Source organism: Aspergillus homomorphus (genome assembly GCF_003184865.1).
Source record: "Aspergillus homomorphus CBS 101889 unplaced genomic scaffold BO97scaffold_15, whole genome shotgun sequence".
Lineage (NCBI taxonomy): Eukaryota > Fungi > Ascomycota > Eurotiomycetes > Eurotiales > Aspergillaceae > Aspergillus > Aspergillus homomorphus.
This window is the reverse complement of record NW_020291901.1, coordinates 440,130-455,476: the sequence shown is the minus strand read 5'-3', so window position 1 is coordinate 455,476 and position 15,347 is coordinate 440,130. Positions and strand designations below refer to the sequence as shown.

At 53.3% G+C, this 15,347-nt stretch overlaps 6 protein-coding genes and 2 non-coding genes across 8 annotated transcripts; 4 read left to right on the top strand and 4 right to left on the bottom strand.

Annotated features, from left to right (window-relative positions):
- The first annotated feature begins 84 nt into the window (after positions 1-84).
- Positions 85-2,830, top strand: BO97DRAFT_405198 (uncharacterized protein). Its single transcript, XM_025695133.1, has one exon. It carries the CDS (start codon positions 414-416, stop codon positions 2,532-2,534), a length of 2,121 nt encoding a protein of 706 aa, XP_025552134.1. The 5' UTR covers positions 85-413; the 3' UTR covers positions 2,535-2,830.
- A 2,301-nt stretch (positions 2,831-5,131) lies between these two features.
- BO97DRAFT_49787 (sugar porter family MFS transporter) lies at positions 5,132-7,289 on the top strand. The gene is made up of 5 exons (XM_025700857.1): positions 5,132-5,600; positions 5,664-5,787; positions 5,844-5,920; positions 5,976-6,326; positions 6,395-7,289. Exons 1-5 carry the CDS (start codon positions 5,302-5,304, stop codon positions 7,149-7,151), a joined length of 1,608 nt encoding a protein of 535 aa, XP_025552133.1. The 5' UTR covers positions 5,132-5,301; the 3' UTR covers positions 7,152-7,289.
- Positions 7,290-7,799: 510 nt separating this feature from the next.
- BO97DRAFT_t129 lies at positions 7,800-7,872 on the bottom strand. The gene has a single exon. It is a non-coding gene; the product is annotated as a tRNA-Trp (tRNA).
- A 916-nt stretch (positions 7,873-8,788) lies between these two features.
- Positions 8,789-9,406, bottom strand: BO97DRAFT_424151 (HNH endonuclease signature motif containing protein; the record flags this gene model as incomplete). Its single annotated transcript, XM_025696943.1, has 2 exons — positions 8,789-9,148; positions 9,221-9,406. 2 exons carry the CDS (start codon positions 9,404-9,406, stop codon positions 8,789-8,791), a joined length of 546 nt encoding a protein of 181 aa, XP_025552132.1.
- A 1,026-nt stretch (positions 9,407-10,432) lies between these two features.
- Positions 10,433-10,505, top strand: BO97DRAFT_t130. The gene has a single exon. It is a non-coding gene; the product is annotated as a tRNA-Trp (tRNA).
- A 67-nt stretch (positions 10,506-10,572) lies between these two features.
- On the top strand, positions 10,573-11,010 carry BO97DRAFT_424150 (uncharacterized protein; the record flags this gene model as incomplete). The annotated part of the gene is made up of 3 exons (XM_025696942.1): positions 10,573-10,634; positions 10,729-10,799; positions 10,865-11,010. 3 exons carry the CDS (start codon positions 10,573-10,575, stop codon positions 11,008-11,010), a joined length of 279 nt encoding a protein of 92 aa, XP_025552131.1.
- Positions 11,011-11,370: 360 nt separating this feature from the next.
- Positions 11,371-13,269, bottom strand: BO97DRAFT_405196 (MFS transporter). Its single transcript, XM_025695132.1, has one exon. The coding sequence runs from the start codon at positions 13,161-13,163 to the stop codon at positions 11,382-11,384; it is 1,782 nt and encodes a 593-aa protein (XP_025552130.1). The 5' UTR covers positions 13,164-13,269; the 3' UTR covers positions 11,371-11,381.
- A 480-nt stretch (positions 13,270-13,749) lies between these two features.
- BO97DRAFT_413891 (uncharacterized protein) lies at positions 13,750-14,696 on the bottom strand (the record flags this gene model as incomplete). Its single annotated transcript, XM_025696317.1, has 3 exons — positions 13,750-13,998; positions 14,350-14,431; positions 14,551-14,696. 3 exons carry the CDS (start codon positions 14,694-14,696, stop codon positions 13,750-13,752), a joined length of 477 nt encoding a protein of 158 aa, XP_025552129.1.
- Between the last annotated feature and the right edge of the window lie 651 nt (positions 14,697-15,347).

Below are 15,347 nucleotides of genomic sequence, written 5' to 3'. Positions count from 1 at the left end.
ATCCACACGCAGGCAGTAACTTAGCAGTTTCAACCTCAATCAAGCAGGGCTGACTGACCTGACTGACTGCCTCCAGCTTCATTCATCGCCCCCATCTATTTCTTCCTCTATCTTTCTCTCTCTCTCTTACTATCTTCTGGTTCCCCCGCCGCCAAGTCTTCTCTCTTTTGATATATCTCCCTCTCATTCTTTTTATTCTGTCTCAATCTGTTCTCTTGTCACCTTTCTTTGACTCGTTCATCTCTTTCCCCCTCTGCGCGTTCCTGACTGCGGCAACCCCTCAGGCACGCTTCTCCCATTCGTCCGCTGTATCTCTCTGAACACGATCCTCCTCGGGTCATCATTCATTTTCTTTTTCTCGTGTTTCTCCTCATTCTCCGTGTCTATAGCTCTGTACTCACCCACCGTCCAGGATGGCAGACGAATCACAAGTCATGTCTATTAAGCAACGGATTGCGGCGTTGAAACACGCCCAAGCGGGTCAGACTGGAGGCGCCGAGGCCAGCGAGCCGACCTTGATCCAGCCCACGCCGTCGCCCATCCGCCCGGCTGCTCCTCCGAAACCAAGAACATTCAATCTTTGCAACGACAATGACGCTGCTGGCAGCAATGGATGGACTCACAATCAGTCTCCGCCGCCTACCTACGATGAATCATTCCCTAGACCAATCGTCCCACGGCCATCGCCCACCCCCGCACCGGCCAAATTCAAGTCGCCCCCACCATTGCCCGTGCGCAAGCCTTCCGATCAACAGGCGGTCCAACAGCGCCCTGCACTACCACCCCGACGACCGACCAATCCCTCCCGGAAAGTGTCGCGGGAGTCGATGGCCTCTGATATATCTCGTTCGACCACAACCAGTACGGGCAGAGCAACAATCACCTCCGTGGCCTCCTCCGATTCCGGCACAGGTCGCTCGCTGCCGCCCGCATGGGGCGAGGTAGAATTACCTCCCTTGCCTCCCAAACGACAAGCCCAGTTGCCGTCTCGACCCTCAGCGACATCTATGAAAAGCAATAGCAGTCTGTCGGTGCCCCGACTGCCCGCGCGCAGGGGTTCTACTCAAAGTAACTGCTCCACCGATAGTATAGGTTCTCAGCAGCCCCGACCGCCTCCACGGCTCCCGTCCAGGATTAGCAGCGACAGGTCACCCAGCACAAATGGGGATGCCTCCACCGAAAGTAGACCGACACTCCCCACCAGAAGGCTGCCTCCGCCTCCTCCATCGACCGCCGCTCTGGGTAAGCTGCAGCAGGCTGGATTCGCAGGGATCACTAAGAATTCTCCTCCGGTTGAAACGAGTGGCGCTCCTCCGCCGGTGCCATTGGCCTCTCGCCCGCCCCCACCGGATCTCTCCAGACTTCAAGCCAGCAAGCCTCGCCTACCTGCGACTAGTTCACCGGCTGTGACACCGACTGTAACGCCGACAGTGGCCTGTCTAAAATGCCGGGATTTCTCGGCCCCAGATGCTCACGCTGCTCGATACCCGCGTGCGACGCTCCCGACTCACGACCTGGGCTGGCTGGCAAGAGAGCTCACGGCGCCCTTCCCCTCGCCCACAGACAAGGCTCGCGTCATCTTTACCTGGATGCATCATAACATCGATTATGATGTAGATGCTTTCTATGGCAATAACCTGCAACCGTCGACGCCTGCGAGCACGTTGGCGTCCGGGTTGGCGGTCTGTGAGGGGTATGCGAGGCTCTTTCAGGTCCTCGCTACCCAGGCAGGCCTCGAATGTCGTGTGATTCATGGCCACGGTAAGGGAACCGGGTACTCGGATCCTGTTCCTGGCTCGGCGCTTCCACCTTTCGACGGGAACCATGAGTGGAACGTTGTACAGATTGATAATGGCCAGTGGAAGCTCATCGACGCCTGTTGGGGGGCGGGATGTGTCCAGGGGCCGGGTCAGCCCTACCGAAGACAATTCAATCCGACCAAGTTCACGGAAACCAATGACGAATTCGGCCTCAGACACTTTCCCTCCAACGCGAACGAGTTCTACCGGGATGACGGCCGTTCTGGAATCACTTGGGAAGAATACATCCTGGGCAATCCCGCCTCCCCTTTATGGGCCGAGCAGCCGGTGATCTTCGCGCATGCGGAGCAGCACAGCATCGGAGCCCGCACCTATCGCCCGGCGGCCAAAGAGATCGCGGTGCAGCAGGGCGGGCCGCTGCGATTCCAGTTCGAACTCATCTGCGAGCACTGGACCTTGGAGCATCACAGTCGGGCCCAGCCAGGTCTATTCCTGCTGGTGGTGCACGGCGCGGATGGCCGACAGGACGATCGGTTGGTTTTCACGCACTATCGGGGCACTAACCCCGGCGGCGGCGGAGATCTGTGGTACGTGGATGTGCCGGATGTTCGAACTTTAGGCACGCCGGGTCAGACGGTGCAGGTGGTGGTGTTAACCCGTTTTGGGGATCGGACAGACCCCCGAGGTGTGCCTCTCACGGCGGAGGAGTATTGGCGCCGTGTCAACCAGGTGGCGATGTCGTGGGCAGGCATTGCCGAATGGAGATTGGTCTAGAAAAGGGCCGGGATGAGATCGGGGTTTTGCAGCCCAAATGCAGCCGGCCCTCTGGCCATCAAGGCCTGCCGGTTAATTAGGGCTGACTCAGGGGATGATTCAGGTTTCTGGCCTGGCTATATTCAGGGATTTCCTGACCCCGCTTGCACAGGCCTGCAACTACATGCCGGTTTCTCCATCCTGAATTATGTCCATTGGGTGCCTCTGGTTCGTTTGCCTTGGAAGGGTCTTGGTTTTGGGTACTCGGTATATTAATTACTTTCTATTGCTACCTATAATGATAATGACGATATCCATATGCCATCCGCAACTAGGCGAGACCGGCGCCCAGGAAAGCCGTGAGAGCAGATGGCCGAGCACGGGGCACCGAGCGCCAGTAGGCAGATTCTTTGCAAACTCTTCAGACCCCTAAGCCCAGCCGAGGTAGGACTTTACCTAAGACAATCAATCTAGTGGCGATAGTGGTTTGATTCAATACACCATTACACCCGCATTGGAGGAAGGGCGTGCAGGGAGAAAATCCGCCAATCCGTGGCTCGGGGCGGGCGATTCCGTCGCGAGGGTTTTCAGAAGCCGTTTTCCTCGGCTAACCCAGCAGCAGCGGGTTGGTTGGTTGCACGGAGGGATGGATGGATGGTTCCTGAGGGATTACTTACACAGATTTAATTAGGATCAGCCACCACAGGGTTCAGCTGGAAAGCTAGCAGGGTAGGATATGACTGCAGGTTCAGGCATTTTCGGAGTATGTACTGGGCTGTTGTTCTATGTGTCTGTGTCTGTGTCTGTGTCTGCCCGTGGTGACTCTTGTTCCTGGCCTAGTCTTTCACCCGCACTGTTTAAAAAAAGGCAGACAGAAAATGCAGTCACCAGTTGCCAGTTGACTAAGACGGTCTGGGGAAAGACGGGCGGGGGGCCGAGACCCTGGTTACCCAATTCGGCAATCGGCAGTCATGTGCTCCGGGGGAAAAAAAGAACAGCAAAAAAGAACTCGAGGATTGTCCGGGCGGGGCTCCACAATTCTTTTTCTCTCTCTCTCTCTCTCTCTCTCAATCAGCCGATTTCCACACCCAAACACACACACACACACACACACACACACCCCCGGCCTTGCTTTCCCCCGAGTATTACGGAGAGATCATTCCAGAACCGTTGAATAAAAAGGAAAAGCCGGCTTGGTCTCGTGAACCCCCTTTCCTTCCTGCAATCAGGCCATCCCATCTGTCTGACTCTGTACCGACCGACGACCCGTATGTCCAAGCATCCCGACAAAGCTAAGCTATCCAAGCAATAATCGGTGTGAGAGGACCACCGTCACACAGCATCGCACAGCCGACTTGGCTGCTGCACCCTGCAATTCTAGTCGGCAATCTGCATCCCGGCCACCGTCCCTGCACCGTTCACTGGTGTTGTCGTTGTTGTTGTTGTTGTTGGCTTGCCCTTCCTTCGACTCGATCACTCGAGTCTACTTACCACCGGGTTAGGCAGGCATTCATGCCGATCCATCCCGATTCATGTCCACTCGGTCCCCTCTTCGTGACCCCCTCTCCCTCTCCCACAATCCAGTCTGTTTCGCGAATCTCGTATGCGCCCATTGACATGATTCGGAGCTCGCTGAATAATGGCTTATGATTGGGGTCCCCGGATCCCCTCTTCCCCCCTCCCCTCTCCACGGTTGACCTCGGAAACCCGTTCTCGGGTCAGGGAATTCCTGCCCAGCTGAGAGGATGATTCGATATCCTTCTCGTGCGGAGAACGGCATAGTACTACCACCACGGCCCAGATGGAGAGGCTCTTCATTACCACGGCTTCGGCTCAATTGCCCCCTTAGGGTCACATTCGGCCCTCCCCGGTGGTCCTGCATGACGGGAATGAACCAATTGTTCATTTTCCACCCCCCTCTCCATTGCTGTCGTTCCCGTTCCCACTCATCCGGCTGGTTGATTCTGGTGCAGGGTCGCGCGATTCTGGGGTTGGGGCTCTCTGTCCCATATGGCAAGATACCTACAATCTCGTGAGAAATAATCTCGGTTCACGTCTCGGTTATTTTCTCATGTGCTGTTGTGCTTCCCTTGCCCCAGACAGAAACGTCGTCGGCCCATCTGTCATCCCCGGCTTGACCCAGGTTCAGTTTCGTCTCGCGTCTCGGCCAGCCGATGGAAATTGACCCACGGCTTCCTTTCAATGTCAGCCTTTCCGGCTGCATTGCATCCAATCCACGTCCTCGCGATAGGACAAATTCACTTCGCTCTGGAGGCTAAACCATATCTGCGCACTCGCTCCGCTGGTACAGGCGACGCCGCAACCGAAAGTATTAATTTTTCTGCTGCGCTAATCGTCTCGTCTGCTATGATGGGCGGGGCTCCTCCTGGTTTCTCATCTCCAAGGAAGGACAAGTCGGGTCGGGTCAGCGGGCAGGCTAAGATTTAGCGGTCGAAACCGGTCGTGATGGCTTATTTTTTGCTTGTCCAGGTTATGGCGGATGCTTGGTTGGGCCACCTACGTAGTGGCGAGCATTCATTTAATTTATTTTTTTCTTCTTGCTTTTTTTTTTTCACTTTGTCTCTCGTGGCTCCATCCACACTCGCGTGCGCGTGGGTGATGCTCTCTCCCCAGGGGGAGACAGACCCAGCTGTTTAAAATCCCCGTCTTTTCCCCAGTTTTCTCCTCTGTTCATGTGTTCCCCTGTTCGGTGGTGTCCCCCTCTTCTTCTCTCTAGATAGACTGTGTGCTCCACGCTCTCCCCCCTCGTGCGGAGTCTATCGTCACCATGCAGGTCGGCAACATTTACTTCATCGCGGCCATCGCCGTCGTCGGCGGTGGGCTTTTCGGTTTCGATATCTCGTCCATGTCCGCCATCATCAGCACGGATGCCTATCTCTGCTATTTCAACAAGTCGGCCATTCACTACAAGGATGGGAAGAAGGTCTGCCCCGGTCCCAATGCCGACGTGCAGGGTGGTATCACTGCTTCTATGGCGGGAGGTTCCTGGCTGGGTGCCTTGATTTCTGGTTTTGTGTCGGATAGATTCGGTCGTAAGACTTCCATCCAAGTCGGTTCGGTCATTTGGTATGTCTCCTCGAACATATTGCGCGGTGTGTTTCAGGCCGGTGCCTAATTGTGGTGGCACAGGTGCATTGGCTCCATCATCGTCTGCGCCGCCCAGAACGTCCCCATGCTGGTCGTTGGTCGTATCATCAACGGTCTCAGTGTTGGTATCTGTTCCGCTCAGGTGCCCGTCTACATCTCTGAGATCGTGAGTCCATCCACCTCATGTCTTACTCTTAATATTCATGCTAACTGTCCCCACAGGCTCCCCCGACCAAGCGTGGTCGTGTTGTTGGCCTCCAGCAGTGGGCTATCACCTGGGGTATCCTGATCATGTTCTAGTACGTCGATCGAACTATGACTTGTTGGAAATGTCAAGCTGACTGTCCGCGTTAGCATCTCTTACGGCTGCAGCTTCATCAAGGGCACTGCGGCCTTCCGTATCCCCTGGGGTCTGCAGATGATCCCTGCCGTCCTGCTGTTTTTCGGCCTGATGGTGCTGCCTGAGTCTCCCCGTTGGTTGGCTCGCAAGGACCGTTGGGAAGAATGCCACGCCGTTCTGACCCTGGTGCACGGACATGGCGACCCCAACTCTCCCTTCGTCCAGCGCGAGTTCGAGGAGATCAAGAGCATCTGTGAATTCGAGCGCTCCAACGCCGACGTCTCGTACCTCGAGCTCTTCAAGCCTAACATGATCAACCGCACCCACGTCGGTGTCTTCACTCAGATCTGGTCTCAGCTTACGGGGTATGTGCAACAACGGTGCATGCAATGTGTGATTGTCGTCAGAAGAGCTAACAGAGGACTGCCTATAGAATGAACGTCATGATGTACTACATCACCTACATCTTCGCGATGGCCGGCATGAAGGGCAACAACAACCTGGTCTCCTCCTCGATCCAGTACGTCATCAACGTCATCACGACGGTACCGGCCCTGATCTGGGGTGACCGCTGGGGCCGCCGGCCGACATTCCTGATCGGCTCCATCCTAATGATGATCTTCCTGTACGCCAACGCCGGTCTGATGGCCTCGTACGGTCGTCCCGCGCCGCCCGGCGGTCTCAACGACGTCGAGGCCGAGTCGTGGATCATCGAGGGCGCCCCCAGCAAGGGTGTCATCGCTTGCACGTACCTCTTCGTGGCCTCGTACGCCGTCTCCTTCGGCCCGGCCTCCTGGGTCTACCCGCCCGAGCTCTTCCCGCTGCGCGTGCGCGGCAAGGCGGTGGCGCTGTGCACCTCGTTCAACTGGGCTTTCAACTTCGCGCTCTCATACTTCGTACCCCCGGCCTTCGTCAACATCAAGTGGGAGGTTTATGTCTTGTTCGGCGTCTTCTGTACCGCCATGACCCTGCACATCTTCTTCATGTTCCCTGAGACCACCGGTAAGACCCTCGAGGAGGTCGAGGCCATCTTCACCGACCCCAACGGCATCCCCTACATCGGTACACCCGCTTGGAAGACCAAGAACGAGTTCAGGCACGGTGCCATGGTCGAGCAGGTCGGCTTCGACGAGGAGAAGCGTGCCGGCGGCGAGGTCGTCCATGCCGAGACTGCTGAGCCTAAGATCTAGGTTTCAGCATTGCATTAATGCTGGGGTGAATTGAGAGGGAGGGGCAGTGAGCGAGATATAGAAGGTGGGATAGAGGGGTAAGGGAGGGGGGTACATGACTGATGATGTCAGATGAAGATGATTGATTGATTGATTGATTGATTGGCTTTGGGTGCAAAGAGATACCATACCATGCGTTGCCACGGTTTATAACTTAATCTTAACTTGTGTAGTATACTTATGATGTTGAAGGGGACTGAAGTTAGAATATATCGAAGGATGATGATGTTTGTGTCTTAGGTACTTAAGAGTTCGAGCGTAGTGGATGAATCGCGAGTCTCAACCCATTCAGCGGGAGGTAGGGTAGAAATCCGCCAACGCAGTAAATTCTGTCCCAAGTTACGCACATATATAACTGGACATTTAGAAAAGATACCTTCAAACAGCGGAGCGAGCCGTGTTTGCTCTTCCTCATTCATCCATATAGTTGTCCCAAATATAGAGATATTGAATGATACAGGATCCCGGAACGTCACTCCGAACCTCCTCGAATAGACGGTCAGTAAGTCACGCACGTAAGGTCCTTTCTTACGAGTACAAAATATCTAGAAGATTTGGCCCCCAATGTATTTGCCCCAGTGGGGGGGGGCCAAAAAAAAAAAAAACAAATGACCCCAGCCCGGCTCGATCAGGCAACCTTACGATCTGGAGTCGTACGCGCTACCAATTGCGCCATAGGGCCATATTTGATGCTCTCTTTTTACGCTCAATAGTATTGTTGGGAATAAACAAGGTGTGGCTGGGGAAGAAATTTGTTGATCTATTCATCTTGTCTTGTCCTAGGTGTAGGTGGCTGTTATGGGCTTATGGGTTCTTTTGTGAAGGATTTGGAGATTTTTTTTTTGTGTTGCTTGGATGTCAAGTTGGGTTGGGCCCGTGAGGAGTTGGCTGTTTTGTTGATGTGGTTGATATATTTGGTTGGTTGGTGGTAGGCAGGTTGGGAGTTGATCTCCTATGGACGATATTGGTGCGATGTGATGAGATACCTGGTTGCGATGTATATTTGTGTCCGGGCACGTGCGATTACGGTCACTGGTTCAGTGGTCTCGCATTAGCATTGGATCGGAGTTCTCTGTCGGATAGTAAAGACCTGCTAAATATAGCTAGAGAGCAACTCCTGTTTAGCTATCTGAGACTCGTCTAGCACGCGTGTATTCCTGGGATGTGTGAACCGAGCTGCTGGGGAGGAGGGCATACAGACCCTACTTCTGAGATGGGGACCGCTGAGGTGAATTCTCGCTAGGGCATTGAGTCTGCACTGGTGGTGAGTGTATAGAGCAGACTGCAGTTGTCATGGGGAGGTAATGTGATGGCGCACGCGTGGGCATGACAGTGCTGTCTAATTGAAGGAATCGTAGCCGATCTTCTGCAGACATGTCGGGTATATTCCGAAAAGATGTAGTAGTCCATGGTTAGAATGAGAAATATGCTATCTAACTCACAGACTGAACTGGTGAAGGCGCTGTAGCCTGTGGTAGAAGATGAACTGGACAGGAAAATGTAAGGGTTGCTAGGTCTATCTACTGTACAAACCCTACACTGCCAATCACCCGCTAACTTGATGATCCTCATCAACTACTGCAGTTATACTCTCTCAGTCACTTTCCCCTTCTCGCCTCTGGCAGCGGAACAGACTCGGACGGTGTTCCCTCCATGCCGCCCCAGGGAGGTTCGAAGCATTCAGACGGCAACTCAATCTCGTCTCGCCACCTCTCAATACGCATATTTGCATCCTCACCGTCATCATCTTCATCACCTGTAGTGTCTTCATCACTTGTAATGCCGACACCGGACAGTAGAATGAGCTGCTGCATGACAAAATGCAGTTCAAGAAGATCGTAGCTGGGGAGAGGGCGAAGTTTCGGGTCATCAGTCTTGAGCATAACCTGATCGCCACTCTTGATCTCTGAACCACAAGACTTTCCAGCCCCCATGCCCATAGTCTGATGGTCTCCTCTCTACATCGGTGTAGGCTCCGTCAGCAGAGGTATATGGCCTGAAGGTGCATCACTCTTCGGACGAGGATGAACCCAGAAGAGTTCCACGGTCATTTCCTTGCTATCAGGCGAAGGACGTTCTGCGGGCGGTCGAAAAACCAAGTATCCCTTATCCCACAGCATATGCAAAGAGCTCGACAGACAGATTAAATTCTCCACGGTTCCAACTGCTCGCGTTGGGTCCAGGGTGTCTGAGAAAATGACCTTCTGCCATCTCATGACCCTTTCTCGGGAGAACCAAAGACGAAGGTTTAACCAGAAGGGTAGGGGTGCGCAACTGCTATGCTGCTCTACTGCTCCGCATCCCATCAATGACGGCGGATAGATGTATACAGCCTCAGCGGTTGCTTTGTCTTTTGTCACAACACACCGTCCATGATCCCTTTCCCTTGCGAGTGCAAATATCCCTTGTTGGAAGGCGAAAAAGGACTGGCTCAGATCCTGTGTAGGGTCCCGTGGGTCTTCTCCTATCCACTGTTGAATTGCATCGTGCATGGTTTTTTCATGCAGATGATTATATGAGGTATTGGGTCATGACCGGAACTGGTAAAAGAGAGAGCAGCCTCAAGACGGGTGATATCACAGAGGTGAGTTGTGGCCCATCATAAATAGGACACGTTAGGCCCGTCCATCCAGCTAAGTATTATCTCCAGTAGCTTCCGGGGCGGGTCTGGCTGCGTGTTATTATTCTCTGGGTTATCTGAGATGATTGCTGGTGACGACGACATGGTGAGGTTATGCGGATTGAAAACAGTGGTGGGTGGATCAGTGTCTTGTTGGTTATGGAAGAGGAGGCAGTATTAGATCGAGAGTAGGATGGTCATTATGTCCTGGTCTTCTCTTTTTCTTTCTCTTAGTTATTTGTCAAAACATGAACCCTGAGCCCTGTAGACAGGATGACTTAGAGAGGATTATTTTACTGTGTTTGTGTTTTTTTGAGAAAAACTGATGTGTTGTAGAATAAAGATGGTTTTGTTGTGTTTGGGGAAATATCCCTCTCACTTTATGAGATGCGAACTCAGAAGCAGACAACACGCAGATATGAACAGTCAAGATTAGAAAACCGCTGCTACGGCGCATGTTTAGACTCGGCTGCAGTTTGTGGACATGACAAGGACCCGCTAAGGATTTGGTGAGGAATGGGTTGAGGAAGAGCAATGTGAATGTATACACAGCAGCAGTCGGATATAAGACCCTGAAATAATAAGATAATTTTGCAAAATGGCATTGCTTCTTACATCGAATGGGCCTATGGCGCAATTGGTAGCGCGTACGACTCCAGATCGTAAGGTTGCCTGATCGAGCCGGGCTGGGCTCATCCATTCTTTTTTGTCTTTGTGTGCACGGTCGACACATTCGTCTGGGATCGGGGCTGGATTATTACTATGTCTTCGATTCTGGGCACTGTGACTGATCTGGAGAGTGGTGAGGGTTTTTGCAGTTCCTTGTGAGTGGCATGTGCCGCGGGGGAGGGCTGGCTAACTTTTTGATATCGCCGGCACGGGGTTAGTCTCCTATTGTGCGTCTAACGGTGCCGTCAGCAATATTACGCGGCAGCTCGCGCTGGAGTATGTGCCGCATAGGATCCATGTCAACGCTCTTTGCCCTGGGTGTATATGTGATCGGCAGAGACCTGAGTAATGGGGGTTGGTGCTGTTTTGCTGACCGAACCCGTAGATACCCAGACGGCGATTTTCAAGGAGGGGATGGCTCATATGAATACTCTCGAGGTTATGCAGCGGCGTCATCCGTTCAATGGCCCTGGAGTGCCGGATGCTATTGCTCGGATGGCGGTCGTGTTGGTGAGTGAGGACGCTAATTAGGTGACTGGGATTCTTCTTCCCGTCGATGGGGGCTACGTATACTGCTCGCTAGAACAATCTGGAGCATATATCCTTGGTGGGACTTTGTTCTGGGAGGGCGCCTCTCTCAGGCTGCATCCAGTCTTACTCGGTCAATCTGTCACCATAGACTGTCGCTGCTACTGGACAGGAGTACATAGCTGCAGCTTGAAAGGAATTACTGTAGCAGGCTAGTTTGCTTGAGTGTTATGTTTTCAATGCAGCTCCATAAGTTGAATCTACCAGCTAATTCCATTCCGCACTAAATACCCCATAGACCATGTCATCATTAAACATTAGCTCTACTAATACATAACCCATAACCAAAAAACATGTACCATTCACCTCCCGCTCTATTTCGCCGTAAACCGACTCCGCGCCCTCAGCGCCGCCCCATAGTAGTACAACGCAAACATGCCCCCAATGCAACCCACCGTCAACCCCGCCAGCAGACTCACTCCAGGCCCAACCCCAAGGTTCAAGTACAGTGGGCGCGCGAACAGCACGGCGCCGCACGCGAGCGCACTCCGCATGAAGTCGTTCCCGGCGAACAGACTAGCCGCGTACTGCGGGTACGTCATCGGGATGTAGATGAAGATACACTGGATCAGGGTGAAGATGCCGATCGTGTACAGCAGGATACCCACCACCGACACGATCCAGTGGATCGAGGCGGTCGAGGTCCATCCGAAGATGAACAAGCCGATTGGCGGGAGGAAGGAGGCGAAGAGGGCGGGGATGAGTCGGCGTTCGGGGGCCCCGGGGCCGTGGGCCCGGATCTCGGGCTCGAAGATCTTGTACAAGTACAGAAAGTAGAGCGGGACAGCGATGGCGAGAGCCACGGCGATGCTCAGAAAGACGAGGCCCATCTCGCCGAGATTGAAGTGGTAGATGTCGATGTACACGATCGGGAAGACCTCGAAGAAGGAGTAGTAAATTCCGTAGATCAGGCTGGTGTAGACGTTGAAGAATAAGATGGCCGGGTCGAGAAAGATGATCTGGAATGGCCGGTACAGGGCCTCCATTGCCACGGCGGTCACGGTCAACTGCTTCTGTTTGATCTCGGACTGCGAGCGCAGTTTGTCGTTGTCCGTCAACCGGCGCAGGCGGCGCGCGCGCTGCAGAAGAATGGCATCCGGGAACGTTTCAGGCAAGCAGAAAAACATGAGGACGAGAATCGGAGCCGCTAGCCAGACTGTCTCCCACAGTGACCACCGCCAGCCCTTGACGGGGACGCTGAAGCCCGAAATCAGAGGACCGAGCGCGGGACCCAGGGTTGCAAAGGCCGCCCAGGTGGTGAGGCCGTACGGCAGTTTCAAGAGGCTGTAGACGTCGCCGATACTGGCACCTCCCGTTGCCAAACACGGACTGCCAAAGAAGCCTTGCAGAAAGCGGAGAGCGAGAAGCCCTCCAAATGTGTCGACCACCGCCGCACCGATGGTGAAGATGACAAAAAGCGCAAATGTAAAGATGTACGGTGGGTTGCGACCCACACTGGGAATCTCGCTGATCGGCGAAAAGATTAGCGGCCCAATCCCGTACCCCAGGACGTACAGAGCCAGCCCCAGAGATGCGGCAGTCGCCGAGACGCCAAAACGTGTTTGAATCTCAGGAGCGCTAGGCGTGTAGATCGACGAGCCCATATAAACGGCAAATGTATAGAGATAGATTTGCGTCACAACGAACAACTTCTTGCCCGAGGACCAATTCTGCGGGTTCTCTGGATCATGGGTAGTATACCAGTCAACGAGGATAGTACCATCGTCGGTCTTGGTGGGTGCTATTGGTCGGCTGGGAGCCGCCTGCAGTACCTCGGTCTGCGTTGCGACAGAATACAGCCGAGCAAGGTCGTCTTGGGTGCGAACCTTCTCAAGGTCTGTCATTGACGGCACTCGACTCAAGTTGGTGGCCGTTTCGGTTGTGGAAGCATCTTCGGATTGTCGTTCTTCGGCGTCGGATTCGGACTTCGAGTTTCTCTCGCTGCCCGCTTCAAAGATTGTCGCGGAACTAGTATCTCCTGCATAGCAGCTTGGGCATTGGAAGTCAGGGCGTTCCTCAGGATAGAGCAGGACTTTGTTGCCTGTGATCCAGCGCAGCAATTGGCCAGCTGTACTATTGCGAATGAGAGAATCCATTGTTGGATGTGGTGACGGGCGAGCGGATTGGGGAATTTGAATTGTAGCAATCGAAGACAGACATTTTGGCCATATTTATCCGCGACATGAAGGGCCTTCAACTCGTATATCTGTATGGGAATTAATCAGCCTTGAGGACAAAGCACCCATGCGATTCCATGGATGGTGTTTCCAGCAATTATTCAGCAGCACCCGCTGAACACGAGGGTTGATGCTTACTGATCACTGAATTCTAGTCAGCCAACCATTGGTTATAACCAAGCCACGCCATCATTCCAAATCTGACGGACACGAGATTTGTAAGGAAGAGCAGTAAGTTAAAATAACCTTCATGAAACATCTAGAGAGCTTAATAACCGAGAAATACCCAACTAAGCTCTCTGCTCCAGGCTTCGTGAGTCAGATTGACTCCATGTCTTGGCGTATTCAATTCGATTTGTCATGCACTGCAACATGGAGAAATTATTGTGCTGTCTTAGGGAGAGCACACGGGGGTGAATATGTCAATTCATTTAAGGTTATGCTCACGTCGGTAAATAGGCTGACAGAACCGGTGGCCTATCAAGCAATGACTTCACCCCCAGCCCTATCCATGCTCGTGGACACGAAAACCCGTGGTTTTCATGATATATGGCTCATGTGCCTTGTCTGCTTGAAGAATGTTTTCCTGGCTACCGTGGTCATCTCGCGGCGTAGCCGCATCTATATGGGTTTCGATTAGCGATTGGTCCGGCATGCGCCGTGCCACGGGGCTGGGCTTCAGCTTGAAATCGGGGCCGCTCAACTCGTAACCCGATGTCGATCGGCGAGATCGGCGGGCAAAGTTATTATAGGACTGGCGTAGGGTTGGCAAAGTCGCACAAATGATAATGAGTTACATCTGGAATATGCGTTAGTACAGGACGAGCTCTTGTCGCCCTTCCCCGGGTGCAAACAGTCTCACCGGCTTGTGAGGCACCAAGTACCAGCTGAAATCCCAAGCTAAACAGCTTTTAGGTGTCTCGGAACGCCATATCTTTTAAGCTGGCCGGCAAAAGCCTATCATGGCCACAATTGCTAATGTGTTCCACACAATCGATACGATAGTCAAACTGTATAGAAAACACCTCTTGCACGGCGTGGCTGCGTGGCCTATCAGGCGAAGCAGAAAAATCACGACACTTATTTTCCTCGTTGTGGTACTGACTACCGAGAAGTTGGGCGCATCACCGTGTACTTGAATGCTTGGATCCTGGCCTCTGTGTCGCTGATACCATTCAGGTGCTTGCCTAAGCCATATTTTATCCCAATCTGTACTAAGACAGAGCATAACATGGCACTCGCCTGCGTCGGATCATATGCGTCAGCATGCTTTTCTCAAAAAGGGGTACTTCTTCGGCATCCATACCAATGAAAAAGTGATAAAGCATCATCCCAGCCAGCTTTGTCGGTCAGCCGTATCCTAGTATACAATCGAAGCACCCCAACGGTGATTGTGAGGCTACCAAAGGCCCGAGATACAGCTTCAATCTCAGTGCGCTTGGCAGCAGCCATGATGGGACGAATGGCCGCCGGATAGTGTTTCTGCACGTACCTTGCTCACAGACAGTCGCAGCCGGTCTTATACGCAGCGCTTAACGAGGCCTGCTCTCTGGTAGCAGGGATTATCATATCCTCTTACACGACCGATTATCTGTTGTGGGCAATGGCCCTGTCAGCTGTCTAGGATACCGTTGAATCGAAGAGCTCCCGGTCGGAGTTGGTGAAATTCCGTCACTGGGAAGGCAACACTCGCTGTGCTGTGGAGATTGCTTTTACTAGATCACCATGTCAATCAGTCTTCATCGCGCTAGGACGGAGTACCATGGCCTAGTCACCAAGGGCGCATCATTCGTGCCATATTGAAAGTGAATCAGGAGGAGCGAAACTGCAGCGAATATGCTGGCGTGGGTTGGTGGCAGATTCAGTGTCTTCGAAGTGCAATATGGCCGGAATGCACGTCAACCCTGTGAAACAATCATTCATAATGGCCTCACTCTATGATCGCGCTCGGTTAGAAGCACGGAGGACAACCCCTGCATCCCCGGCCCACCAACGCCCGCTAAGGGCACTAGCATCGGACTAGAGCCCATTGTGTCTCCTAAAGCATTATCAGGTAATTCCTAGATTGAGACCATCAGAGAAGAGAAAGCGAGCCTGTCCAAA